The following is a 27,905-nucleotide window of genomic DNA, read 5'->3' as shown; positions in this document are numbered from 1 at the left end:
CTACCCTTCTAATGAATTTTCACTGGAATTCAAATTTCTCTGACACAAATATAGTAAAACATTAACTTATAAACACTGTTTATTTCACTGTTTCATAATTTTCTCTGCCCCATAAAATTAACTCCATGTCTCTAATTTTCTCTGGCCCAATACAATTTTCTCTGAAATTTGTTTCCAATTAGTATCATTTAGATGAATTTAATTTTCCTTATTTGAATTTTTTCTCTCAGTGAATTTTGTAACATTTCTCTAATAAAAGAGTCTCCTGTTACAGATTGATAACAAGCAGCTAGTCAAAAACCCATCTGAAGAGTTCTGTCTTGGCAAAAAGACGAAGAAAGAATTAAAAAAGGCAATTGTCATATTCAAGGAGACATTACAAGATCCATCTGAAGACGGAGGGAATGAACAAAAAGAAGGCAACACAGAAGAATACGAAGCCAGCAATGGACAAGAACATCAAGCAAGCAGCACAGAAGAAGAAACCACCAAAGAAAGTGAAGAAATAGAACCAGAAGACAAAGAACAAAATGAACAGAAAGAAGAAGACAGTGAACAAGAAGATGAAGATGAAGATGAACAAGAAGAAGAGAACAAGGATGAAAGTGATGAAGAAGAAAATAATGAGCCGATGGACCAACAACATGATGGCATTTGTGGCTCAACAATGCATCAGCCTGAAGAATTTGAGGAATCAAAGGATGCCCAAATTGCTGATCTACGTCAAAGACTGAAGGCACTGTCTCAATCTAAAAAAGAAGAAGACAGAAATTGGATGGAATTACTTGCTGAAAAGGATATTTCAATAAGAATCCTGACATCACATAACTCAGAACTTCAAGAAAAAGAAAGCACAATCCGAATGAAACTAAGGATGTTGGAGGTTGAAAAAGCAAACGATGCAAAAACAATTCAACAGTTGAGGTGTTCAAATTCGGAGCTTGAAACTGAAAATGTCAAATTGCATGAACAAGTTCAAGAACTATCTGTCCAACTAGCAACACAACCATACCGAACACCAACACAACTTCAACCACAAGGTCAGTGAAAATCTTGAGCCACAAAAAGTTATGTCCTTGTGCCATCATAACTCAGAGAAATTTCTATTTATTATAATTTTCTCTGTCATTGGTAATTTTCTCTAGAAGTTATATCTCTCTCAACACATTAGTTATATTTCTACTGCTCATTTCATTTCTCTGTATATTTTCTTATTCCATTTTTGGGGCTTGTTTGATTTTCACTGTGTATAGTTGGAATGCAACTGGAACAACAACCAACAACCCAACAAGAGCAAATGCCACACAAACAACAACCGAAACAAAAGAAGAAACTCTATGGTAATTGCAAAATATTGAATTAAATAAATTTACATATTGAAATATCATCTGTTGCTTCAGAGAAATTTCACTTTTCCTAATATTTTCACTGCCTACAGTCAAAAAAGATCCAACCTCAATGATAAAAAATTTAAAGGCAAAAGAAAGGAAGGAAAAGCAGCATGATCCAGAATTCCAATATCCGAAAGTTGCGAAAGTGACTAGAGCTTCAAAACAAGCTGCAAAACAAGTTGAGCAAAGCACGAAGGACAAAGAAGTGCTTGATGCTGATGCATACGTCTTGCCTCAACCTATAAACATCACAAAATCTTGGGTCTTTCCACAAACTCTTCCCATTTCAAGATTGATAAAAGATCATATAAAAGACATCTTGCAGCACATATCAAATGTGTCTGGGCTTGAGTAAGTACAACAAACAAAATAGAACATAACAAACAACAAATTACAAACTTATGTTGCATTAACAACAATTCAATCCCTTCTTTGTCATCTTGTAGAGCTTTAATTTGGACAAGTGAGTTGAATATCATTACCTTTGAAGACATTGGAAACCTCATAAAGCAAAAAGAAATTGCCAACAATGTAAGTCTTTCCCTTTCATCAACATTTCTCTGCAATGTTCCATCAGCCTTTATAAAACAATATTACAATTATAAATCATATTTTTCAGGTCATTGATGGCTATGGAGAGATCCTTTTGGCTGACCAAATCAGAGAGAAACAACAACCAACCTCATTTTTTTTCACATCCATGTGCTTAGTATGTTACTACTATTTTATTTGATTTTCTCTGGAATTTACTTTCTACTTTCTCTTCTTAATATACTTCTTGAAGTCAGTTGTGTCACTAACAAAACCATTTTTTGATTTTCTCTGAGCACAGAATTTCATCAACATGACAGAAAATCAAAGTTTTCGAGTGTCCTTATTTGACAAGCATATTGAAACAGCATGGAGGAACTATAGGTTCCTCCATTTCCCAATAAATACTGGAGGTAATGAGAAGTCCACACATGGAAATCACTGGACCTTGCTTGTCCTGGACAAACAAGACAATTTATGGAGGTTCTACAACTCACTGAGGCCAAGGAGGGATGATGCAGAAGACAAATATGTCAAAGATGCAAAACAATTGGTAACGAGTGCAAATTTCTCTGATCCATCATCATCTTTATGTGATGATAATTTTCATAGAATCCCATTGACTTGTCCGTAAATTTCTCTGTTATATAAAAATTATTTTTTTGCAGCAAGATTACGTGGAGAATTTTTTGAAAGCTTGTCTTGAAAGAGACGCTCAATCACAACCCTCTTTCAAATTAATTAACTCACAAAACACAAATTATGACTTTGAGTATGTCAACAATGCTCCACAACAAGAAAGCGATTCGTAAGTTTCATACATCTATAAATAAGATAATTTCAGTTGCATGTTTCTTAAAACTAACCATACCTATAATTTGTATGCAGTCTGGATTGTGGCCTCTTTGTCTGCTATATAATGAAACAATATAGCAAGCATGAACCTATCAAATCCAAATTGTCCACACAAGAGATAAGGTTGATGAGGGCAGAACTCATAGAGAGATTTGTGACCGAAGTTGGCCGGTCATGGACTGAACCAATTGAAATACCCCCAGAAGAACCACAAATGTAATAGTGAAACTAGTGAAAGGAAGACAATGTACATATCCACACAGAGAAAATTGTCTCACATATATGTATATATCCTTTCTTGTTGATACATTGAAGGAATGATGATCCTTGACGTATATGTATATATCCTTTCTTGACTAATCTAAATTTCATTTTTTTTTTTTTATTTCGACTAATGTAAATTTCAACAATTGTCTGCCAGAGAAAATTGTCTGCCAGAGAAAATTGTCTGCAGAAATTTCTCTGGTATAAACTACCAGAAATTCACAGAGAAATTTAACTTGTATCGTCCCAAGGGGATGCCTATATGATCATGTAATCTGTAAAACTTTGTGTTGGTACAAAACAATCATCAAACTCAACAAAACACAAAGCACACAGTAATTTTATCTGCCACTGGAAAATTTCATTGCATGAATTTCAAATTTCAGAACACAATGCCCATATAGTTTTCTCTGATGGTGAAAAATTTCTCTGGATGAAAATTTCTCTGGCTTTGACACAAATTTCTGAGTTCAAGTGAGTCCAGAGAAATTCTTCCCTGGTCCAGAGAAATTCTCAACTCAGAGAAATTCTCAACTCAGAGAAATTCCAAAAGAGCTTGATTTTGTTTCTTGGTTGTACAATAATTTTTTGAATGCTCTGTCTGCTGTGCACATTTCTTGAAATGACTGATATGAAGCTACCAGAAATTTACAGATAAATTTAACTCATATCTCACCAAAGAAGGTGCCTATATGATCATTCAATCTCTAATGCACTGTGTTAGTACAAAACAATTATCAAATTGAAAAAACACAATCCACACAGTACTTTAGTCTGCCATTGTCAAATTTATGTGGATGAATATGAAGCTTCAAAACACAACACACAGAATTTTCTCTGCCATAGGAAAATTTCTCGGGATGAATTTGACAGGTACTACAAACCCACTGCCTATAGTATATATCAACAAACACACTTTAACTGATATTGAAAAATTTCTCTGGATGAATTTGATTGATATTATTATATACACTGTCCAAAAAATAAATTTCACAAAACAAAATACACAAAGTAATCATCAAATGTATTATTCCATCAATAAAATGTATAATCCTCAACTATTTAACAAAGGTTCCTTGCATGTCCTCTTATTATGGTGACCAATACTCTCACAACGACTACACTTAATCACCCTTTTAAACTCTCCAGTAGAAGCAATTCTGTTCTTCTTCGGCCTCCCAGCAGGTCTCTTGCTCAATGGAGGTAAAATCATAGCATCTTCAATGCTACACACAGGTTTTTCAACAGTTGGAACTGGGCCAATCGAAAAGGAGTATGCTTGACGATACATATCAGCATGAAAAAATGGTTCAACAAATGAATTCAAATTCTTTCCACTCCTAAAAATTGTAGCAACAGCATGTTGACATGGATACCCATTTATTTTCCATTTTCGACATGAACAAGTTCTCAACCCAAGATCAACCATAACCGAAGGAAAACAATGCACTTCAAAGACATTATCAGATGATAAACTCACATTCCATGTCCTCCCGTCCAAAAAAGACTTCTCCAACACACTATCCATACGAGGACACAAAATTTTATTCCATTTACTAGAGAGCAGCCTCCTATCAGACCTCATATTCATGATTTGCAACCGTATCATGTCCACCAAATTTGTTATTGGCAAGTGCCGAGCTTCTCGTATCCATGAATTGAATGACTCAGCAACATTTGAATACATCTCACCATAACGTTTCCCTGCAAAATATGCATCACTCCAATTTTCATATGGTAAACTTCTCAAGAAAACACTCACAATGTCTCCTCCCTCACTTTTTAACTCATTTAACTTGAAATGAAATGATGCCTTTGTTGGAGCATATGCACATTTTGAAAACTTGGACACAATCGTCTCCCTAACCAAATTTGTGTTTCCACATGACAACTTATCCCTCAAATTTCTCTTTAGATGTTCCAAATAAAATCCATGAAAGCAGTTAGGGAAAAACCTAGCAATTCCCTCCACAATTCCACAATGTCGATCTGATATGAAACTTATCACCCTTTCTGATCCTAATACTCCATATAAATGTTCAAGAAACCAACACCAATTGTCTTTATTCTCAGCATCAACAACAGCAAAAGCTACAGGAAAAAAACCTACAAAACAAATAGGAACAAGCATATTAGGTACACACATGCAGAGAAAAATAGAACAATAAACAACCAGAGAAGTTTGACACTGCCAACATCCAGAGAAAATTCACATATTGGCAACATCCATAGAAAATTGAATAAGTGACCAGCTACAGAGAAAATTCACACAATCATAATATACAGAGAAAATTCACTTAGTGACCACCTACAAAACAACAGAGAAAAATAGAACAATAAAACAACCAGAGAAGTTTGACACTGCCAACATCCAGAGAAAATTCACACATTGGCAACATCCAGAGAAAATTGACTTAGTGACCAGCTACAGAGAAAATTCACTTAGTGACCACCTACAGATACAATTCACACAATGACAACATCCAGAGAAAATTCATACACTGACAAAAATCCATTGAAAATTCTCACAGTGGCCACAACAATAGAAAATCCACACAGTGGCCAAAACCAGAGAAAATTCACATTCACTCAATTCCTACATGTATAGAAAATTCACATACTTAGATAAAAATAGATATATTTACAATTACCTTCATTCCCATCTTTCCCCGTTGCAGCAAGCATAACTCCTTTGTATCGTCCTTTCAAAAATGTTCCATCAAGAAAAAGCAATGACCGACAATATTTGAAACCAGCAATGCATGCATGAAAAGCCACAAACACTCTTTTGAAACGCTTGTTATCTTCAAAATCTAACTCAAAACGACTCCCTGGATTGTTCTTCAATGCCTCATCAAAATACCACCGTAATTAATCAAATGACAAACAAGAATCCCCATATGTACTACATTTTGCTTTTTCAACACTCAACCAACCACAGTTATAACTAATTGAGACCCCATACTTGTCTTTCATTTCTTTCACAACATCCATTGGACGAGTTAAAGGTTTTGCACTTACCTCTTCAAGTATCAGCCCAGAAACCAAGCTGGAAGTCATCCTCGAATGTTTACTCGTACGAACCGCCACACCACACGTATGTTCATTGTTCAAAGTCCTTATGTAGAAGAACCCATTTGTTTTTTCAACAGAAGCATGTACACGCCACATACATCCCCTTGATTCCTTATATGCACATTCTGCCGTAACCCTCAGCTTGTCATTTTTAACATACGTAAACTGAAAACCAACCTCAATAGCATACTTGCATAAAAAAGTACGGAACTCAACCACACCACCCTCAAACTTTTGTCCAACACTCGTAATATTATTCCGCCAACTAGCCGACAATAACATCTTTTCTTGGTGAGAACAAAACTTAGAGAGTGAATTCCTTTCAACATCCACCAGCCTATCACACTCACCATCCACAGCATCTACCCAATTAGACCCCACTTCATCCTCTTCATCAGAAGTACTACATCTACTAACTGAAACATCAACTATATCAACACCGCGTGCACAAACAACCCTCAACATATTCAGAAAATCAATATTATTTCGAACCATACAATTCGGATGGCCCAAAATAGAATATGAAATACACATAGTCTCAGGTTTCAAATTCTCCCATGTTTTACACAAAATGCCAACCAATTCCTCAAAATTCAATTCGCATGAAACATTAATGACAATAGTATCATTCCCATATTTGCACAGCAACAACACTGCACTGTCCATTGAAACTGAAACAAAAAACAACAAAAAAAATCACAGAAACACTTCACAATAACAACATAAATGTCCAGAGAAATTTCTAAAAATTATAATTTTCTCTGAACTTAAAATAAAACTCCAAAGACATCTACAAACTGATATTCACCTTCAAGATGATAAAAAACAAAATCACAGAAACTTAATGAATCACAAAGAAATTTACTGCTAACAATTAAACACAATTATAGAAAAAAAATCACATAGAATACAAGTCCAGAGAAATACTTTTCTCTGAACTACAAACTGAAAGTGAGTAACAAACTTACAATTTTCTCTGAACTACAAATACAAGTATAGAGAAATTTATGAACTTACATTCACTTTCTCATATTCTATCTCCATTACAAACTTCTAATAATATGTCCATATGCACTTATAATTTCCTCTGGACTACACAAACAATAGTGCAGAAAATGAAATTTCTCTGGTTTGAAAAAACATAGAACACAACTATAATTCATCAGCATGTTGATAAAAAACAGAGCACCAAAAATGAACTCTAAACATCAAAATCACCTACACTGTCAACACTATCTGAAATTGATCAAAAAACAAAGAATGAAAAATTAATTCCAAAAATAAAAATCAACTCTATCAAGCTGGCCTCTCTCTAAACAAAAATCAAAATACATTTGGAATCTAAATCGAAAACAAACCTAATTCAACTCAACTCAAAAACCTACGCGATCAACACACTGTCAACACTCTTTCAAATTGATTAAAAAACAAATAATAAAAAATTAATTCCAAAAATAAAAATCAACTCTATCAAGCTGGCCTCTCTCTACACAAAAATTCAAAACAAATATCAAAATGCATGTGCTATCTCCATCGAAAACAAACCTGATTCAACTCCACTGAAAATCTACGCGATCAATACACTATCACACCACTTAAATCTCCGACGAAATCTCCAACAAAATCTACACGATCGTAGCAATCTTTCTCGTCAACTCCACTGAAATCTTCGACGAAATCTCCACCATAAAATCTCCACTGAAATCTCCGACGAAAACTCCGACAAAATCTCCACTTCAAATTCGGTTTCCAAAATGTATCAGTTAAGTCAACCATATAATATTCAAACAAATTTATGTTATAAAGGAAGGGTAATTTAGGTACTTTATAACCTAAAATAAATTTGAGGGACCTTAGCCATCAAAACATATTATAAAGGACCTCTCCTCATATCAAAAGTAGAGGAGGGACCTTAGGTCAATTTTCCCTATATACAATATCTGCATATAAAAATTACTCCTTTTAGGAGGACACATGGGTAGGAAATCGATAATAAAATTATTTAACTATTATAGATGATGTAGCATAAAAAAAATAAAATAAAATAAAAAACTATTACGTGAGAGGTTTAAACAAATGAAATTTTTAAAAAAAACTATTGCGTGAGAGGTTTAACTATTACAAATGAGGTTTAACTATTACAAATTTGCCAACTTTTACAGTAAGATATTGTCAAATTGTTCTCAGCTTATTTTATTTTATTTTATCTCATTAGTTTTTTAACAAATGAATTTCAATTAAACAAACTTTAGTTGATTTTTTTTTTTTTCGCTTGGTTGAATTTTTAAAATTTATTTTGAAAATTAATTTGACCAAAATAAATATAAAAAAGAGTATGTTTTTAAGTTTTCAAAAATTATGTTTTTCCAAAAAGAAAAAAAGAAAATCATATAAAAATAAGGAATGTGAAAAGGTATAAAAAAGTAAAAATAAAAAGGAAATGAAAGGTTAAAAGGAAGGAAGGAAGGTGTTTTGATCTCGGATATAGGGATGGCAATTTGAACCCAGCCCGACGGGAACTCGACCCCCCGACCCCGATTAGAACGGGTTTTTTCCGAAGATTATCCCCATAGGACCGGGGATAGTATTAAAAATAAAATCCCCGATGATTTTCAGGCCGGGAACGGTGATAGATTCCCAACCCTGGCCCCGGCCCGAACGTCCCCGACAATCCCGTATGTATATATATATGTTTAAGCTTTATTATATATGTTTAGGCTATTATATATATTTTTTTATCAGAAGGCTATATATCTAATATCTATTATATCTAATATCTATCATCAGTTCTCAACTCTCACTCTCTCTCTACTCTCAAGTTCTCAACACTCTCTCTCTCTCTCTCTCTCTCTCTCTCTCTAATCTCTGTGAGAGAGATGAATGAGCACCTTCAGATCGAAGCTGCGATGAAGAAATCTAGAGAGAGATCGGCGACAGAAGGCTCCTTTCAGATCTGAATCGCGATGAACATTTCTGCTTCGTCTCCAGATCTACAGCCACGGTTCTGAGATAATATATATATATACACACACACACACACACACATATATATATATATATATATATGTATATACACACTGGTTCTCAAGATCTTGATATAGATATAGATATAGATATATATTTTGTTGTTGTTGATGTTGATGATGATGAATTTGTAGAATGTGTTGATGTTGATGATGATGATAGTTGCTGTGTTTGCTCTCTTTTTTTTTTTTTTTTTTTTTGGCCGGGGAATTTACGGGGTCGGGGAAACCTGATCCCCGTTAGGGGCGGTGACGGTGACGGAGATAAGTTCCCCCGTCGGGGATCGGGCCGGGGCCGGGGGTATTTTCACCATCGGGGACGGGGAGTGTGATCCCCGGCCCTGCCCCGCCCCGCCCCGTTGCCATTCCTACTCGGATACGAAGTCCCTGCTGTGACCCCTCTACTGTGCCTAAAACGGCACAGTTTTACCTTCTTTTCTTTCTTTTTTTTTTCTTTTTTTTCATGTTCTCACTATGTTTTTTGGCATGATAAATTACACTTTGCCCCTATATTTGGTCACTTTTTTACTTTAATTCTTAAAATTTTCAAATTTTTTCAGTTTAGGGAAAAAAAAAAAGAGTTTTTTTGTCTAATTTTGAACTGAAATTAACTAAAAAAATTATAAAACATAAAAGATTAAAATAAAATAAAAATAAATTTTAAGAATTAAAGTAAAAAAAAAAAGTGACCAAATATAGGGGCAAAGTGTAATTTATCATACAAAAAAACATAGTAAGAACATAACAAAACAAAAAAAAAAAAACAAAACAAAAAAAAAAATTAAAACTGTGTCGTTTTAAGCACAGCAGAGAGCACAGCAGGAGAGGCCACAATAAGGACCCGTATCCTTTGATCTCATTATAAAATATAATACTTAGAGGTTGTTTGGGGTGTCCTATATAAGTGTATTTTTTGTCTTTTTAGACTAAAAAGTTGAGATTAAAAATATGAATGTTTGGGTTAACTTTTTGACTTTTTATGGAAAAATGTGTATTAAAAATTGTATAAATTAATGTGTAAGGAAAAATTAGTATTAGGAGTTGTGCAGCCGTAATTGTTGACTTTTGGTGAATAGTGATAACTTTTTAACTTTCTGAGTAACTTTTTAACTTTTTGACTTTTTTGAGACTTCCCAAACTTGGCCTTAATCTATATAGTATTTAATTTTTTTTTACTACTTTCTATAAAAGTTGAAATAGTTGTACCTATTAATATCTTCTTAACATGGGCTCTTAGGCCTATGTTAACAAAAACTATAATATATATATATATATATACATTTTAAAAGATAATGTTTGAGACCTTTAATAAAGAAAATTTATTGGTTGGTCCAGAGGTGTCATGTGATCATATCTCTTACCAATCATAATTCATCATACTTTCACATGTTCTCCAATCACCTAACATAAATACATAGATTCCACTCTTTTAACCAATCACAACACCATTGGGACATCACATGGCGGGGCCTTAAAACCAACTAATAACTTCTCCTTAATGAAACTCCCACAATTTCACCTACTTTTAATTTGTCACATACTCAATTATGTGAGACTCTATTTCTTTGCCACGTCATTGTAGCTGTATTTAAGAGTGAGTAATGCTAGAGACTCCAAAAATTCTATCAAATGTCTCACATGGGTGTGAGACCCACACAATGTGGGTCAATATGGGTCTCACTGTAACAACCCTCATACTGTTTACCGATTAATGACTGATTGATTACCGATAACCATCGATTACCGTTAAACCGAATTGATTATGACTGATAATTGGACTGATTAAAGTACTGAATTGACTGACTGGAATCTGGAATTAATTGACTGACTGTATCTGTTTAAATGCATAATCCATCTGTTTGACTGTTTGATTATCTGTTCGTGTTTTATGTTTAAACTGCTAATTGAAGGCCTTATCGACGGCCGAACCAGAAATTGATTAGTGTTTTATGATCATCATAATTAATGTGATTTTATGGTATAATTATCTGAAAACTGATTAGGTATGATTAAATTAGATTAAAATGAGTTAATTATATGAATTGGACTTATTTACAACCTTGCCCTTGAGTGGGCCACTACCTATACACCTTTGAGTTCATTACACTTAAATCAAAATGTTTTCCTCAGCCTTCTTCCTTGCATTGCCGACCATAGAGAGAGAGAGGAACTAGAGGAGTGAATTTCATCTCATTTTGCTTGTAAATTGCTTGGTAATTGAAGGAATTGGAGTATAGGTTGCAAATTAAGCTTTCTCACCTTGTAATTGAAGCTCTAGGTAAGGATTTCAACCCCTCTTTGTTGTGTTTAAGCTTATTCATGCAAGATTCGTGAGCCTCTAGTGAATTAAGTCTAGAATTGGTTCATGGTTGTTGATATAGAGCATAATTCATGCATGCATGTTAGTGTTGTTGGAGTTTGAGTTGAGTTCATGGCAAAATATTGCATGCATGTTCACAATTATGTTCAAGTCCATGATTTCATCATGTTTTGGAAACAATTGGCTCCTTAAAGCATCAATTTGGAACTTCAAAATGATTTGAATTCATGCATGTTTGCATATTCATGTTGTTCTTGAAAATTGGTTTGAAATTGAGTTTGAATTAAACACCCTTGGGCTTTGATTTCTCAAAATTGAGCTTTGAACCGTGATATTCTATATGTTTACAACTGTTTTTTGGAAATTCAGCCCAAGAGGATCGGTTTTGATGCTTTTGAACTTGGTTTTTGGCTTGGAGGTGCAATCTGGAATTTTCAGATTTTGCACTTCCGCTCGAGCGGGGTAAGAGACGCTCGAGCGGGGAATCCGAGCATCCAGTATCTCTGCACTGTTTTACAGTCCGCTCGAGCGGAGGATTGGGCGCTCGAGCGGAGGCATGTGTCTCACGATCGAGCGGGCGTCGAGCGCCCGTCGAGCGGAGATTTCACCCATCCAGTACTTTTACAGTACGCTCGAGCGGGAAAGTTGACGCTCGAGCGTGTACCTTTGTTGCATGACCGCTCGAGTGGGGAAACCTGCGCTCGAGCGGGACTCTGTTTTTCTGCTAAATTCTGAAACTGCTTTTTGAGTACATCTTTGCATCCTCATCCCATTCTAGGCATTCCTAGGCCTAGTTTAAGACATCTTATAGAGGATATAGATGTAGAACACACCGAGGCAAATTAGGGATTTAGTTGTTATCTTTCCCAGCTGTGTAGCTTAGTGTGTGTTCAATCTGTTAACTGTGGGTTGGCGACTGGGGAGACGCGCTCTAGCTTACTGTAGCCCAAACTCTGTGAGTAACGATTGTGTAAAGATATGTTCAACTGAGAATGTTTTCTGACTGTTTAACGAAACTGCTTTCTGAAGTACTTATTGTTAATTGTTGAATGTATGTCCTATATTCTGAAACGTATTGTGGCATCCTTAGCAACTGTTGTATACTGTTACTGCTACTGTTACAGAGATCTCTGTCGGTTCCCTCCCGGAACCACTACTGTTTACTGACTGATGGCCATCATTACTGTTTGGTCTTTAAGACCTACTGTTTACTGCTATGCTAATGGATGTACCACATATGACTGAATAACTGTTCTGACTGAAAGACTGAAGTATTGTTTAATGAACTGTTTAATTACTGTAAGGACATTTCATTCTTAACCTCTTTACGCATTATGTTATTCACTAGGCTTTAGCTCACTGTTTATATATATATGTAGGTGCTCAGCCACCAGATCGGAGCTAGGAGCGCGGGTTAGACTCCAGTTTTGTCAAGCCAGCCTTTGTGCCTCACTGCGAGGTTCCGAGTTGCCATGCTATGGCTTTGGGGTGTTTTTTTTTTCCTCCGTCTGTCCCCACACTGTTGGACTACTGTATAGACTGTCAACTGCTAACTGTACTGTTACCAAGGGATTAGGTCCCTGTACTGTGTAACTGTAAATTTTGTATAGACTGTACTGCTTGTATATGTGAATGCATGAAAAATCTTTTTGGCATACAGACTGTCACAGCTCAATGGACATTATTTATTTACTGTATTGGCTTCCGCCAGGCCCTGTACTCTGTTTTACTGTGTTACTGTTCTGCAGGCCTTCGGTAATCTCGGATTACTGGCCGGTTACGGTGCTAAACCCATAGGGCCGGGTTTGGGTCGTGACACTCACACCCATGTGAAACATTTGGTAGAATTTTTTAGATCTCTAGCATTTTTGTTTAAGAGTCTCAATCTCCCCCTTTATATTTTATCTCTTCATACCTCTCCATACTCTTTTTATGGGTTTCAATTTAGACCGGTACTGATGATCCAAACTGTATATCTTGTAGGTCCCACATTGAAGGTTATTAGAAGCGGGGGACGCTGGTGCGCACCCCACGCAGCAATGTCTACTATGTGGCGATTTGGGCCCATTTCGAGGCACATTTTGATAATCTGAACCGTTCACATTGTAGAATACGTCGAGTAGAACATGCCTACAAAAAATCAATTTAATCGGATATCGTTTACGCATTCATCCACTCACATTTGTATCTACAAAAATAAATACAAATATATTTTAGCTTGATTAAAATGAATACAAATGTGGGTGGATAAATGTTTAAACATATCCGATTAACTTGATTTTTTGCAAGCATGTTCTACTTGACGTATTCTAAAATGTGAACGGTTTGGATTATCAAAATGGGCCCCGAAATGGGCAGCGTCCCCATATCCAAGGATATTTATACAAAAAATCAATTTCATCGGATAACTATAAATACGAGAACAAATAGTATTTTGTTTTATAAAATAGATAGTTTAAATTTAATTATATTTACCGTTTATTTTATAGAATAAAATGCGATTTATTCTTTTTTTTATAATTATCTGATGAAGTTATTTTTTGCATGAATGATATTTATTGTGAAATCTACGAGATAAACGATTCGGATCATCGATACGAGTCCAAATTAAAACCCATAAAAAGGATATGAAGAGATATTAAGAAATGAGGTATGAATGAGAGCTTATCCCTTCTAGTAGCGGTATAAAAATGGTCTGTGGCTTGTGGGTGGCTCGAGATAGGCTCGGCTCGAGCTCAACCCGAGACCTTAGGCCTAGGCCGTCATTTTGAAATCCGACCCGGCTCTTCAGGCCGCTCAAAGGATGACCCGCTTAAGGCCCAGTGTCATTTTTAGTGAAAAAGAATAAAATTTTAGTAGAAAAAATAGGAAAAAAATTTTTTAAAAAATGTTTAGGCCTGCCCAGACCTAGGCCCACTAGTCCAGCTCGAGACCCAAATACCCCCTGGGCCTAGGTCTAATTTTTTGATCTGTGCACTGGCTTGATCTCACCTGAATTTTGACAGGAACTCGGGCGGCCGGACATGGGTAGGCCGACGGAGCGGACCCAATTTACATCTCTAGTCTCTAGCCTTACTAGCACTTGGGTTTATTTTAGTGACTTTTTTATTTTTTATTTTTTATTTTTTACTAAAATTTGAGATATAAAAAATTAATATGCTTGGAATGATTTTAAAATTTATTATGAAAATGTGTAAGAAAAGTAGAGAGAGAGAAAAAAAAAAAAAAAAAAAAAAAAAACCTTTAAATTTTTAATATAATTTTTTTTTTTTTAATTTTTAAACTAAACTTAAATATTCCCAAAGGAAACCTTAAAAACCAAAAAAGTGATGATTGTTTCTCTCCAAACCCAAAACACCACTGTCTGCTTGCTATATATAACACCACCCAAGAACATGACCACACGTCAATCTTAAAAAAAAACAGAGCATCACCACACCACTCTCTCTCTCTCTCTACTGTCTCTCCATGGGGACTGTTGATTTGAAAACTCTCGAATTAGAGGCTCCATCCTCATTAGTCAAGAAAGTATCAGAAGATGATGATTATCTCATCAACGAAGACGAAGTATCACCAATCGAACAGGTCCGCCTAACCGTACCCACCACTGACGACCCGACCCTCCCAGTATGGACCTTCCGAATGTGGGTCCTGGGTATAATCTCCTGCGGACTCCTCTCCTTCCTCAACCAGTTCTTCTCCTATCGGAGGGAACCACTCATCATTACCCAGATCACCGTCCAGGTCGCAACTCTCCCCATCGGACGGTTCATGGCGGCCGTGATCCCATCCACCAAGTTCCGGATTCCCGGGTTCGGGGCCAGACAATTCTCTCTCAACCCGGGTCCGTTTAACATGAAGGAGCATGTTCTGATATCCATATTTGCTAACGCTGGAAGCGCTTTTGGAAATGGGTCTGCTTATGCGGTTGGTATTGTCAATATAATTAAGGCCTTTTACGGAAGGAACATCTCCTTCTTTGCTAGTTGGCTTCTTATCATCACTACCCAGGTTACTACTATAATACTATTTACTCCTACTCTTTTCTTATTTGGATTGGGGTTTGTTTGGTTGCTGAGAAAGTAGACGAGAATATATGATCATTTTTTTTAATCTTATTTTGTTTAGGAATATATTTTTGGGTGGTAATTTGAGAAAATTATTACATACATGAAAAAATATATTATTTTAATTATTAATATTAATAAAATATCATTAATTTGTAATTATTTTTTAAATTTTTCACCGATTTGAAATTCTCCCTATATTTTTTAAGTTAATTGTCTAAATTGGACAATGTCGTTTTAAGCCGGTTTTAGTAATTTATGTGGTTCATCTTATAAATTTCTATGTACATATGATTTATATAAAAAAAAAAAAAAAATTATTGATTTATCAATTCGGTAATTATAGAATAGATTTATCGCTTTTTTTTATATTTTATTTATAAAAATGGACATTAACATAAATTTTGAAAATAAATTATTTATTATATGATTATAATTATCAAATTAATTTAATTTTTTATGAATAATTTATCACGGTAAAGACTCATAGAAGGCTTTATAGTCTCCCTTGGATAACAGATTAAGAAAACTTAAAATGATTATAAATTCATTAAACGTATTAATGCATAACTTTTTAACAAACTTAACATGTTCCCTAAAACATACTTTACTATGTAAGATTTAGGAAAAATTCTATGTAAGTGGCATTTTCAAAGTTTAATTACATATTTATAAAAAAATATATATATAATTTTATTTTTTAATAGTTATAAAATTTACTATTAATTTAAAATTATTTTTCTAAACCTGAAATGAAATTACCCCTAAAGAATTGTGTATGCCACGTCATAAAGAATAAAAAAAAACTTTATTTATTTATTTTTTTGGGACCGAAGAAAAAATTTGTTTGTGGTTGAGAATTTTGTCCTTTTTGGATTGTGATAATTTTCATTACATATTTATAACAGAAAATGGTTTATTACATCATCCAATTATAAGTATAATTATTTTTCTCAATTTATAATAATTATAATTTATATTTATATTTCATAATCATTAGGGTTCAAAAAAAATATTTCATTTCCATTAAATATGAAACATAAGATTAGGTTTGTTGCATGTTCACATCTCAACATAAAAGAACTTGAGAGATTTGTAAAGTCAATCACATATCCCGTTTCGATAATCTAAACGATTTACTTTTTAAGATTCATGTAAAAAATCAAAATGATCGGATATCAATAATTACATGTTTTAATTAATTTTTCATTACAAAAATTTGATGATCATTCTTGAAAATATATTTGTTGTTTATTTTTTTTAAAATAAATATGATTCCCATATATAATTACTAGTGTCCAACTATTTTAATTTTTTACATAAATATTTTACTCAACGAGTCTAAAAAATAAACTATTCAGATTATCGAAATTGATTTCAAAATGGATTTATCAAACTCAAATACTTTCTCAAATTAAAATGATAGTATGAGAGCAACCCAACTCAATCCTCAATTACATATTTGATATAGAGTAAAGCAAAATTCGTCATTCTTGGTCTCCTCTGGTTTCATCGCTGGATAATATATAACGATAATGATAATGATGATTGATTAGTTTGGAGATTTGGTTAAATCGAGTTTTCCAAGGCTAACATGCGCATTGTGGGTGTGGGCCAGGTCTTAGGATACGGTTGGGCTGGGCTCCTAAGAAAATACGTAGTGGAACCGGCACACATGTGGTGGCCCAGCACCCTTGTCCAGATCTCCCTCTTCCGGTATGTCTTTATTTATTTGTTTATTAGATTTTGCTTTTGTCTTCAACTATCGAATATTGATTTGAATTTTTTTTTTTCCCATTGGACACTCACACTGTCCAGATTGAAATAGTCTTGTAAATTTTTGTATATCCTCAAATCTTGTTACACATTTTTAAATATTTTTTTTTTTAACATTTTTTGCATGTCAGGATTCTCTGTCGAATTCTTTTTGTAAAAATATTATTTTAATAAAAAGTTGAGGAAAATAATATTATCAAATTAAAGGAAAACTTTGGAACATTAAAAGAAAAATTCATAAACTTCACCACTAGATTGTTATTAGCATGTTTAGTTTGGTTTTTATAAACTTGTTTCAGAAAAATTTATACAAAAATGAAATTTAATTATGTAAAAAAAATGAAAAAAAAAAATCACAAGTACTTATCATTTTTATATAATTTTATCTTTTTAGAGGGTATAAATAATTTTTTAAAATTTAAAAATGTATTTTTTATGTTTATTTTTGTCAAACTAATTTCTATTTTTTTTTTTAATTAAAAAAATAATTTCAAAAAATTAAATCAAACATGACCAACAACCATTAATATGATATTTTTCTAAGTTTTTTCATACCTTTATAACCATTGCACTCACAACCCCACAACATAGTGATCATCTCTAAATAGGGAAAAGGAAAATGTTTGGTAGCCCAAAATTTTGTGGCTCAAATGGCTCAAATCTGTCAAAACAACGTCGTTTTATACTCAAAATTTGTCAAAACGACGTCGTTTTGAGTGATTTGAGCCATTTGAGCCACAAAATTTTGAGCTACCTAGCATTGTTGATATGAAAATTTCAAGGCACAATTAAAATGATAGTGGTATGTTGATATTAAAATTTAGACTGCTGAGTGTTTTAGTTTGAAAAAAAAAATTGAATTAAAATGAAAACATCATACTATTTTTATAAAAAAAAATTACGTTACAAAAAAAAAATTCTATTATTATAAATAAAATGCAATTGCCAAACAAACAAATTCAATTGATTATTCTATATATCTTGATTGACATTGATTATTTTATATATCTTGATTGATAGAGATATTTTGTTGGATATTTCTCCGTTTCTATCGGCTCCATAGATAGCTATGTAAACAAGTAAATACATAAAATAAAATAAAAAAACAGCTATATTTCAGATTTAGTACGTGGTAGCAACGCAAATTGAAATACATTGACGCCATATTTGGATGGACATAAATTTGAAATTAAATTAATAATTCAACAAAATACAGTTAAAGAAAAGAAAGAATTCAAGGTAATAGTATGTCCGAACATGATATCAGAGGGAGTAAGGATACAAAATGAAAGATAAAGAAGGTTTTGGCTAAATTACAAAATTGATAAAATTTCGTTAATCTATTCCTATATTCCTTACCCAATTTAAATATGAAATAAGGTATACAATTCAAATAAATTAATAAAACTGTCTTAAAAATATTAATTCCAACATAGGCTTCGTAAAATAAGGCTTGTGAATACTATATTTTATATCAAGTTGTTATTTCATTGGGAAATATAGCTTTGAGTTTTCGCTGTGAGCCTTTTGGGTGAGAAAGCCATTTTGTTTGTTAGTTCTTCGTTTCTATCGGATGACGACAGCTACCCCCAATATCATTAAATATAAATATAAAAAAGAAAGGAAAGTGAAAATATATATATATATATTATTTATTTATTTATTTTACTTTTCTTGAGTTTAAAACCCAAACACAACCTTAACTTGCCATGCCTTATTTTGATTGGCTTGATGGCCAAAAGTAGTTCGATTAACTTTTATTTTAAAAATTTATAAATATTGAAAAAACTACAACAACTAATATTAATTTATTTACATACTTTTACAGTATATGAACATTACACCTGATTGGTTGTTTATGAAGATAAAATGTGAGACCATCTCCTTTAAGCACCAATAGGGAGTGTGTATTGTTTACCAACAATGCTACGTAACTCAAATTTTGTGGCTCAAAAGTGGCTCAAATGGCCAAAACGACGTCGTTTTGAGTACAGAACAACATAAAAATGGCCAAAACGACGTCGTTTTGGCCATTTGAGCCACTTTTGAGCCACAAAATTTGAGCTACGAGACATTTTCCATTGTCTACCTTGAGTGAACAAATTTGTACTCGTTTAACAACGTACTTACAATCTCGACTCCAACACTAATCATTTCAATATAAGAAAGAGTCTTATAATAATAAATAAGTAAATAAATAATATTTGCCTTTAACAATAATTGACTCCCTGACTTCTCAATTGAGAATATATTGGAATAACTGTGTATTATTTACCCTAAGTGAAACGCTGACCATATCAATACAAGAAAGAGTCTGATAATAATAAATAAATAAATAATCAATATTTGCCTTTGACAATGATTGACTCCCTGATGTCTCAATTGAGAGTATACTGAAGTGACTAATATAACTAGCCTAATTGATTAACTTTCAGATTAGTTGGTCAAGGCACAGTGGCAATTGTTGTTTCCAATTCCATTGAGTGACACCAGATAAACTGAGCTTGAATACTATGGATAAACAATCAACAACATTTTTGGAAAATTTCTCACTTTACAAAACATATGGCTTGATAAATTTGAATTGAGTTGAATTCAACAGGGCACTGCAAGAAAGAGAATTGGAAAATTCTCACTTGATAAAAAATATGACTCAAGAAATTTGAATTGAATCTTGCCCAAAACAAAGAGAAGTTTGAATTGAATTGAATTCAACAGGGCATTGCATGAAAGAGAAGACAAAGACGAAAACATGAACTTGCAGCGCATGTCACGTGGGAAGTTCTTCATGATCGCCCTATCCTGCAGTTTCCTATGGTACTTATTCCCGGGCTACTTGTTCCAAACCCTACAAAGCATCTCATGGGTTTGTTGGGCGTTCCCTAACTCTGTTACCGCCCACCAGATTGGCTCCGGCTTCAATGGCCTCGGGTTTGGCGCCCTCACGCTCGACTGGTCAGCCGTGGCTTCTTTCCTCTTCAGCCCTCTCATATGCCCCTTCTTTGCCATCGTCAACGTCTTCATTGGCTACTCCTTGATAATTTACATAGTCATTCCTCTATCCTATTGGGGGGTTAATTTGTATAATGCCAAGACATTTCCCATTTTTTCGTCGGACTTATTCACTGCGCAAGGCCAGGAATATAATATAACAGCGATTGTGAACAAGAAGTTTGAGATTGATTACCAGCAGTATTATTTGCAGGGGCCAATACATTTGAGCACATTTTTTGCTCTAGCTTATGGTTTTGGATTTGCTACCATTGCTTCTACGCTTACTCACGTGGCTTTGTTCCATGGAAGGTAATTGTTTTTCTTTTCTTTTTTTTTTTCTTTTAATTCTACTGGAAATTGGAAATAGTTAGTCATGAGATTCTTCTAATTATAAGTTTAATTTCTGAAATTTTCCTAGTTTTATTGCAAAATTGTAGAAATATATGCATCCAATTTGGTTGGACTATAACTTCAATTCAATAGCTTGTCCGCAAGAAGAATCCAAGTCAATTCAACATTTATATGTAACTGATGTTCAGCAGTGATTAATTTTTCTTTTATTCTTTTATTATTTTTTAATTTTGTTAAAGTAAGTTCATTTTTAACCATGATTATTGTTTTTTTTTTTTTTTTGGTTCTCATTTCTCAAAAAGCAGGTAAATCTGGTTCTTTCACACAAACCATTGACGACAATGATATTTATCATGTTTAATAAATAAGATTGTAAAGAAGCCAAGTTGAGCTGAGCAATAAATTGTTCAAACTTAATGAGTTTCAAAATGTCTTTTAAGTCTCCTTGTTTCCTTTCGAGCACATCTCAAACAAGTTTTAATCGAGTCAATAATGACACAAGCTCGAGTAGCTTAGTTATTTATAATGCAAGCTTATCCAACTGAATAGTCAATTGTTCAAACTTGGCGTGAAAACATAACAAATGTTATAATCCATTCAAGTTTTGTTTGTTTACATTAGGAGGAGCCGATCTTGAACAAATTTTTAACGAGCAGTCTTTTTAGCATATCATATATATATTTTGGGGTAGAGTGGTGACATAGAATTCTTGTGTGTGTTTACAGGGAAATATATGAAAGATACAAGGCATCTTCAGAGGGAAAAGAGGATGTACATACAAGGTTGATGAAGAAGTACCCAGACATACCTGCTTGGTGGTTTTACATCCTTCTGGCTGTAACACTTATTGTCTCCCTTCTTCTCTGCATCTTCCTCAAGAAGCAGGTTCAGATGCCTTACTGGGGCCTCATTCTTGCTGCTTTCATTGCTTTCACTTTCACCCTCCCCATCAGCATCATCACTGCCACCACCAATCAAGTAATCTACTCTCTGCCACTCCTTTCTAGTTATTATGAATATGATCAATTTGAGTTTTTTTCTTTTAATTACTAAATTCATGTAATTTTAAATTATATTTCCCAAATAGTTTTGAACTTAAGTTGTAATTTCAAAATACAACTTTACTGTTGAAGCCGTGTTTTGAAATTCATAATTACATCACTATAACTCATATTTCATCTTAATTCTCAGTCATTCCTTTCTAGTTGTGAATATGATCAACTTGAGGTTTTTTGGTTTTTGTTTTTGGGTTAAAAATAAATAAATAAATAAATAAATAAAAAGAGGCTCTCTCTCACAGCCATGGAATTATGGTTTTTGTTTACAGACACCGGGGCTGAATATCATAACAGAGTACATAATGGGAGTAATATTACCTGGGAGACCTATTGCCAATGTGTGCTTCAAAACCTATGGTTATATGAGCATGACTCAGGCAATCTCTTTTCTCAGTGACTTCAAGCTAGGCCATTACATGAAGATTCCTCCTAGATCTATGTTCTTAGTTCAGGTATACGTTCCCACTTCTCTCTCCACTTACTAATGCAATATCTAGAATCGTATTACTCATTTAGGAGACCCCCCTGCGACACGGTTTTGGATATAACTCAATCTCAAAAGTTAATTTATGAAGTGAAAAGTATTCTCATGCATGCTTATACACTGCATATTCCTTTGTACTCAACAATATCAAGAATTGCACAGTTTTGGGTAAAACTCATTCTAAAAAAGTTGGTTTATGGAGTGAGTGTGTCCTCAGTCTTATACATTGCACATTCCCCTGTACTTAGAAAATGTGAAACTTCACTTCACACCCTCCCTCATGCCTAGTATATAGGATCCAAGACACGCACCCTACTCATCCCTATAGTAAGTCAGCTCTAATACCATGTGATACGATTTTGGATAAAACTCAACCCCAACAGCTAGCTTTATACACTGCACATCCTCTTTGTACCCAGATATGAAATTCACTTCACATTCACTTCATAAATAAATTAACTGTATACTACCAGCTTTGTTAATATTTTTAAAATGTCTCTACATATTTTTGTGGGCTATTTTCTTTTTTTCCTGTGTACGTAGCTTTACTGATTTAAATTCCCTCGGTTCTGGATGTACCCGGCTCTAATTCGACTTAAGTCTTTCATTTTGATCCCAGTTCCTAGGAACCATAATTGCAGGAACAATCAATCTTGGTGTAGCATGGTGGCTTTTGACCAACATCAAAGACATATGCCACAAGGATATCCTCCCAACCAACAGCCCCTGGACCTGCCCAAATGACCGCGTCTTCTTCGACGCATCCGTCATTTGGGGCCTGGTGGGGCCAAGGCGGATCTTCGGCCACCTAGGGAGCTACGAGGCCCTAAACTGGTTCTTCCTTGGAGGAGCGTTGGGCCCGTGTGTGGTCTGGCTCCTCCACCGGGCATTCCCCACGCAGACCTGGATTCCACTCATTAACCTCCCAGTCCTCCTGGGTGCAACTGCTTACATGCCACCAGCCACGGCCCTGAACTACAATTCCTGGATACTGGTTGGGACAATCTTCAACTTCTTTGTCTTCAGGTATCAGAAAGATTGGTGGCAACGGTATAACTACATCCTCTCGGCGGCTCTGGATGCCGGGGTGGCTTTCATGGCGGTGCTGCTTTACTTCACAGTGGGGATGGCGGGCAGAAACGTAACGTGGTGGGGGACTACGGACCCAGAGCACTGTGATCTGGCAACTTGCCCTACAGCAAAGGGTATATCAGTGGACGGTTGTCCTACATTTTAGTAGTTGCCAGTTTGTGTGTTCATATGTTTGGAAACTTGGTGTGGATTTAATAAGTGAAGGTGCTGAAGATTCACTTTTAAAACAGAGCAAACCAGAGGTGTTTTTAGAAGCACGTGGATTGGTTAGTTTAGGGCTTGACAAATTGGAAATATTTGTGTCAACATATGTAAGTACTTTATATTAGTGTTTTATGTTTGTACTGTTTTCATTTGGTTCAATTTTATTGTACCCAACTCTAAATCTGCAACTTCTTTTTTTTTTTTTTTTTGGTTAGTGCTGGGTAATCCCAGCCCCTACTTCCAACTTGGATTTTGTTTTTTTTTCTGTTTTTTTGTTTTTATTGAGGCAACAAGCCAAAACAAAACAGAGAAAACGGAAACACGGAAAGCACAGCCACAAAGACAGGCTGCAACATGTATCAGCGCGCCGCGCACTGCTGGAAAAACACGAGGCAACTTCCTCCATCCAAACCTTTTGGCTCTCCACTTTCAAAGCACGGAAATCCTAGTTACCCAGACAATGTTTCCAGAGTTATGCACAGAATGTAAATGTGTGTTGAGATTGAACTCGTGTGTTGTGGGGAATGAATCTAGAACATATATCAAATGTCTGACAGATCGAAGCAGCCCTAATTCACATGGAGAGAATCCCTTCAATATGAATACTTGAAACACCAAGATCAATAGCAAAAGCGAGAGCTTTCCAAGCACCCAAAGCCTCTACACAATTCGAGTCCAAATAATCCAGCACTCTCCCAAAGCAACAAGTGATTGGTGTATTGAATTTTTAATGCGATGCACCCACTAATCATAGGGATTGAGTAAGTTCTCAAGACGCCAATGATGGTCAAATCTCAGAGGACTGCATGCACGGCTTGTCCAAGAGGTGAATTACTCGTTAGAATAGCACAATCCCAAGAACCAAAGCTCTGTTAGTTTTTTCTTTCTTAGTTCTGACTTTCCATGATTCTCAAGTAATAGTAAACTCCTAGAATCAGAGTTCAATCAAATGCCACTTAGTCCACAAAGTCAGATAATTAGTGAGCCAATGGTTAATTTCAAGGTCATACAAAGAAGTTATGTGTTGGTCTTTCATCTATGCTCAGCTCATTTTCTTTCTTGTACAACATTTATTCTTCATGAAAATTGAGCACAAGGCCTAGGAGTTTAACCTTAACAAAGTTAAAACACAATCCAATTTTCTCTTTATTTTATTTTTTTTTCTTTTTTTTTTTTTTTTGGTGGGGGAAAAACTTCTTGAAGGCAGGACTACTTTGGACTCACTCCTTCAAGATAGAACTCATATACCTACAACCACCCACAAGTAACAAGTATTGACTCAGATTTATTTTTTTTATAAAAAATTAAATGAAATTAAATGAAAAAGAAAAGGTAACAAGTATTGACTTAGATAGGCGTTGCAGTCAAAATCAAAACCTCCAGATTTATGATTGGTCTTCGTGATGACATTGAACAGATGGCCTAACCTGACGGATTATTCTACAATCCTGTTTTCACCACTTTTCACTACAAAGAGAGCACCATAATTCTTGTAAATGAGAAACATGATGATCTGCTAGACCCTTCAACAAACATACAAGTATGAAACACAGAAATGATAAGTAATAAAACTGTTTCAGCAATAATCCTCCTAAAAGAAACAACCAACCATTATGTCATAATACAAGCAACTGACAACACAAAACACAATAAACAAGCAAAAGTTTAGACAACAGAGCAAGACCATTAGGTATACAAAAGTCAATGAGAAATGCTCAGTATGTAAAGCAAAATCCAAATAAAAAGAGAGCATGACTACGCAGACAGCCTAACAAAACTGATTTGGATTTCGCTCATGATGACGAGTAAAATAAGATTGATGCTAATAAAAGAAGAAGATAGTAAATGATTTTGAAATCACAAATGAGTAACTAGTTACACCTTGACAACCATCTGTTCAGCCGAGCTCTTCTTCACAACTCCTCTGGAGCACAACTCGTTCAATAACTCCAAAGCCTCCTTTGCTAAGCCTTCATAAGCTATGCCTTCAATGAGAATAGTGTATGTAGCTTCAGTAGGTTTACATCCCTTAGACACCATGTAAGCCAAGAAATCAATGGCCCGATCAGTCTGACGAGCTTTACAAAGCCCCAACATCACAGCATTGTAGGTGATCGCATTAGGCCTAACACCCAATCGCTTCAAGTCATGAAAGAATTTAATGGCTTCATTAACCTTCCCTTCCCTACTAAGCCCTCCCACAAGGGAAGAGTAGGTAATTATATCCGGTTGGAGACCCTTTTTGCGCATCTCATCCAACAGCTTTATAGCATGTTCCGTTTTCCCAACCTTTGATAGCCCATCAATCACTGTATTGTAAGTGATCAACACAGGAGAGCAACCTTTGTAACTTAGCTGATTAAGAATCTCAACTGCAACATCAACCTTTCCATCTTTGCATAACGCAGTGAGCAAAGTATTATAAGTCACGATATCAGGATAACAACCCCTAGATACCATTATTTCCAAGTACTCGATTGCACGGTCCATCTTCTTTTCTTTGCAAAACCCATGAAGCAAAGGGTTGTAACTCAATGAATTCGGAGTACAACCATGTTTGGGCATCCTTTCCAAAATATCAATAGCTCGGCCCAACAATCCCTTTCGGCATAAGAAATTAATCAAGATGTTGAAGGTAACAACACTCGGAGAACAGCCTTTTTGAAGCATCTCAGCCAAGAGTTTCTCAGCATCCATCCACCTCCCGGTACTACACATGCTACGCAATATAATGTTATGGGTAATTACGTTGGGTTGGCAACCATAAGAAGGCATATTATTTAAGAACTTAATCGCTTCATCGAGTCTCCCTTCTTTGCATATCCCATTAATAAGAACATTATAAGTAACCACGTCGGGTTTACAACCTTTGTTCCTCATCTCATCCAAAAGCTTCATCGCCTGTGCAACCCCGCTCTCCTTGCAAGTCGCTTCAATCAATATAGTGTAGGTGATCACATCAGGATAGCACTCCCTTTGCAACTGTCGATCAAGAACTTGCATCGCTTGTTTTAGTTTCCCACTATCACATAAACTACGCAAGATTGTGTTATAAGTAACAACATCCGGAGCAACACTCATTCGTTCCAGGACCTTCAACGCACTATCAATTTCCCCCAACTTACAGTACCCACTAATCAAAACATTATAAGTTATAACATCAGGAACCGCCCCGGACTCCTCAAGAATCTCCATAACCCTAGTAGCCTTCTTAGTCCTTCCAATTCGACAAAACCCACGAATCAAACTCGTGCATGGGATGATATCAGGGATATCTCCCCGATAAACCATGCTCTCGAGATGCTTAAAACCCTCCTCCAATTCCCCATTTCTAACTAATCTACGAAGGTAATTATTACTCTGGAGTTCTTCAAAACTCTGTGAATAATTCTCTTGACTCGAAGATGGACTACAACCACTCGGTTGCCCCAACTGGGTTTTCTCAGAATTCAACAACCTTCCATTAGAACTAAAAGTTTCAACCTTTGAAAGAGCACAAATCCGATTTCGCCTCTGCTTTCTAAACCCTTGTTGTTTTCTCAACCCACCACCACTATTAACCGAAAGAACAAGAAAACGAGCTCTGTGACCCACCAATACCTCCACGGAGCTCAAATTAGAACAAACCCTAGCCCCAATTCTCGCACCCAATCTATGGTTCTTCGTGCTCTGACCATGAATACAATGAAACGAGCAAAACCCATGATGGGTTTGCTTTGTGGGCACTGAAATATCCATATTTTAAAACCCTACTTGTTCTCACCCCAAAGACTATTCTCAAGAGTTCATGCTAACAACAGAGGCATTGGAAAGAACCATGTATTTCGAATTGTCTGGAGAAACTGAGGAGTTTAAGCAGATAAAGAGGTTTAAAATGGATTTGTGCAGAGAAGAGAAGAGGGGTTTTTAGGAGAGAGGAAGTGGGTAGAGAGGAGAGAGAAAGCTTACTGAGAGAGTGTTTGGAGGACTGGAAAATGCAGGGAGAAGAGGAAGGAAGTGTGTGCCGCCATGTTTCTTATCCCATTTTTTGTCTTCATTGAAGGGAGGTTTACTCCCAGGAGAAGAGCGATTTCAAGAAGGTGTGTATTATCAGAGGCTGGATAGTCAACAATGTACGGGCCCGAAGTTGGATTATAACAAGCCCATAAGTTTATGGGCCCAATTATTGCCTTTCTAAATGTACAAATGGGAACAGACCAAGTAATGCCTTAGGATTTGACTAATAAAATATAACAAAATATATGTAAATTACAAACGATGAGATTTATTTAAATTATAAATTAATTTTTGTAGTTTTAAAAATTATATTATGTTTTGTAAAGTTTCTAATTTTATAATAAATGGTTCATTTAATCATCAAGTTAATTAATAATTTTTAATAATATTAAAATTTTATTTCAATTAAAAATTTAGATAATTT

At 34.9% G+C, this 27,905-nt stretch overlaps 4 protein-coding genes across 4 annotated transcripts; 2 read left to right on the top strand and 2 right to left on the bottom strand.

Moving 5' to 3' along the window:
- The first annotated feature begins 403 nt into the window (after window positions 1-403).
- Window positions 404-3,415, top strand: LOC145823007 (uncharacterized). The gene is made up of 8 exons (XM_082921765.1): window positions 404-1,040; window positions 1,254-1,340; window positions 1,439-1,742; window positions 1,838-1,922; window positions 2,011-2,100; window positions 2,224-2,475; window positions 2,591-2,730; window positions 2,811-3,415. The coding sequence occupies exons 1-8, from the start codon at window positions 632-634 to the stop codon at window positions 2,995-2,997; spliced, it is 1,554 nt and encodes a 517-aa protein (XP_082777891.1). The 5' UTR covers window positions 404-631; the 3' UTR covers window positions 2,998-3,415.
- A 553-nt stretch (window positions 3,416-3,968) lies between these two features.
- LOC145821225 (uncharacterized) lies at window positions 3,969-5,973 on the bottom strand. The gene is made up of 2 exons (XM_082917751.1): window positions 5,693-5,973; window positions 3,969-5,147 (listed from the first exon to the last, which is right to left on the bottom strand). The coding sequence occupies exons 1-2, from the start codon at window positions 5,724-5,726 to the stop codon at window positions 4,096-4,098; spliced, it is 1,086 nt and encodes a 361-aa protein (XP_082773877.1). The 5' UTR covers window positions 5,727-5,973; the 3' UTR covers window positions 3,969-4,095.
- An 8,846-nt stretch (window positions 5,974-14,819) lies between these two features.
- LOC114306379 (oligopeptide transporter 4) lies at window positions 14,820-23,668 on the top strand. The gene is made up of 6 exons (XM_082921772.1): window positions 14,820-15,470; window positions 17,145-17,242; window positions 20,021-20,605; window positions 21,373-21,625; window positions 21,975-22,157; window positions 22,809-23,668. The coding sequence occupies exons 1-6, from the start codon at window positions 14,928-14,930 to the stop codon at window positions 23,424-23,426; spliced, it is 2,280 nt and encodes a 759-aa protein (XP_082777898.1). The 5' UTR covers window positions 14,820-14,927; the 3' UTR covers window positions 23,427-23,668.
- A 1,373-nt stretch (window positions 23,669-25,041) lies between these two features.
- LOC114306378 (Pentatricopeptide repeat (PPR-like) superfamily protein) lies at window positions 25,042-27,599 on the bottom strand. The gene has a single exon (XM_028251590.2). The coding sequence runs from the start codon at window positions 27,221-27,223 to the stop codon at window positions 25,361-25,363; it is 1,863 nt and encodes a 620-aa protein (XP_028107391.2). The 5' UTR covers window positions 27,224-27,599; the 3' UTR covers window positions 25,042-25,360.
- Between the last annotated feature and the right edge of the window lie 306 nt (window positions 27,600-27,905).

This window comes from Camellia sinensis, chromosome 3 (genome assembly GCF_055761805.1).
Source record: "Camellia sinensis isolate YWXY chromosome 3, ASM5576180v1, whole genome shotgun sequence".
Taxonomy (NCBI): domain Eukaryota; kingdom Viridiplantae; phylum Streptophyta; class Magnoliopsida; order Ericales; family Theaceae; genus Camellia; species Camellia sinensis.
This window is presented reverse-complemented; position numbering and strand designations above follow the sequence as displayed.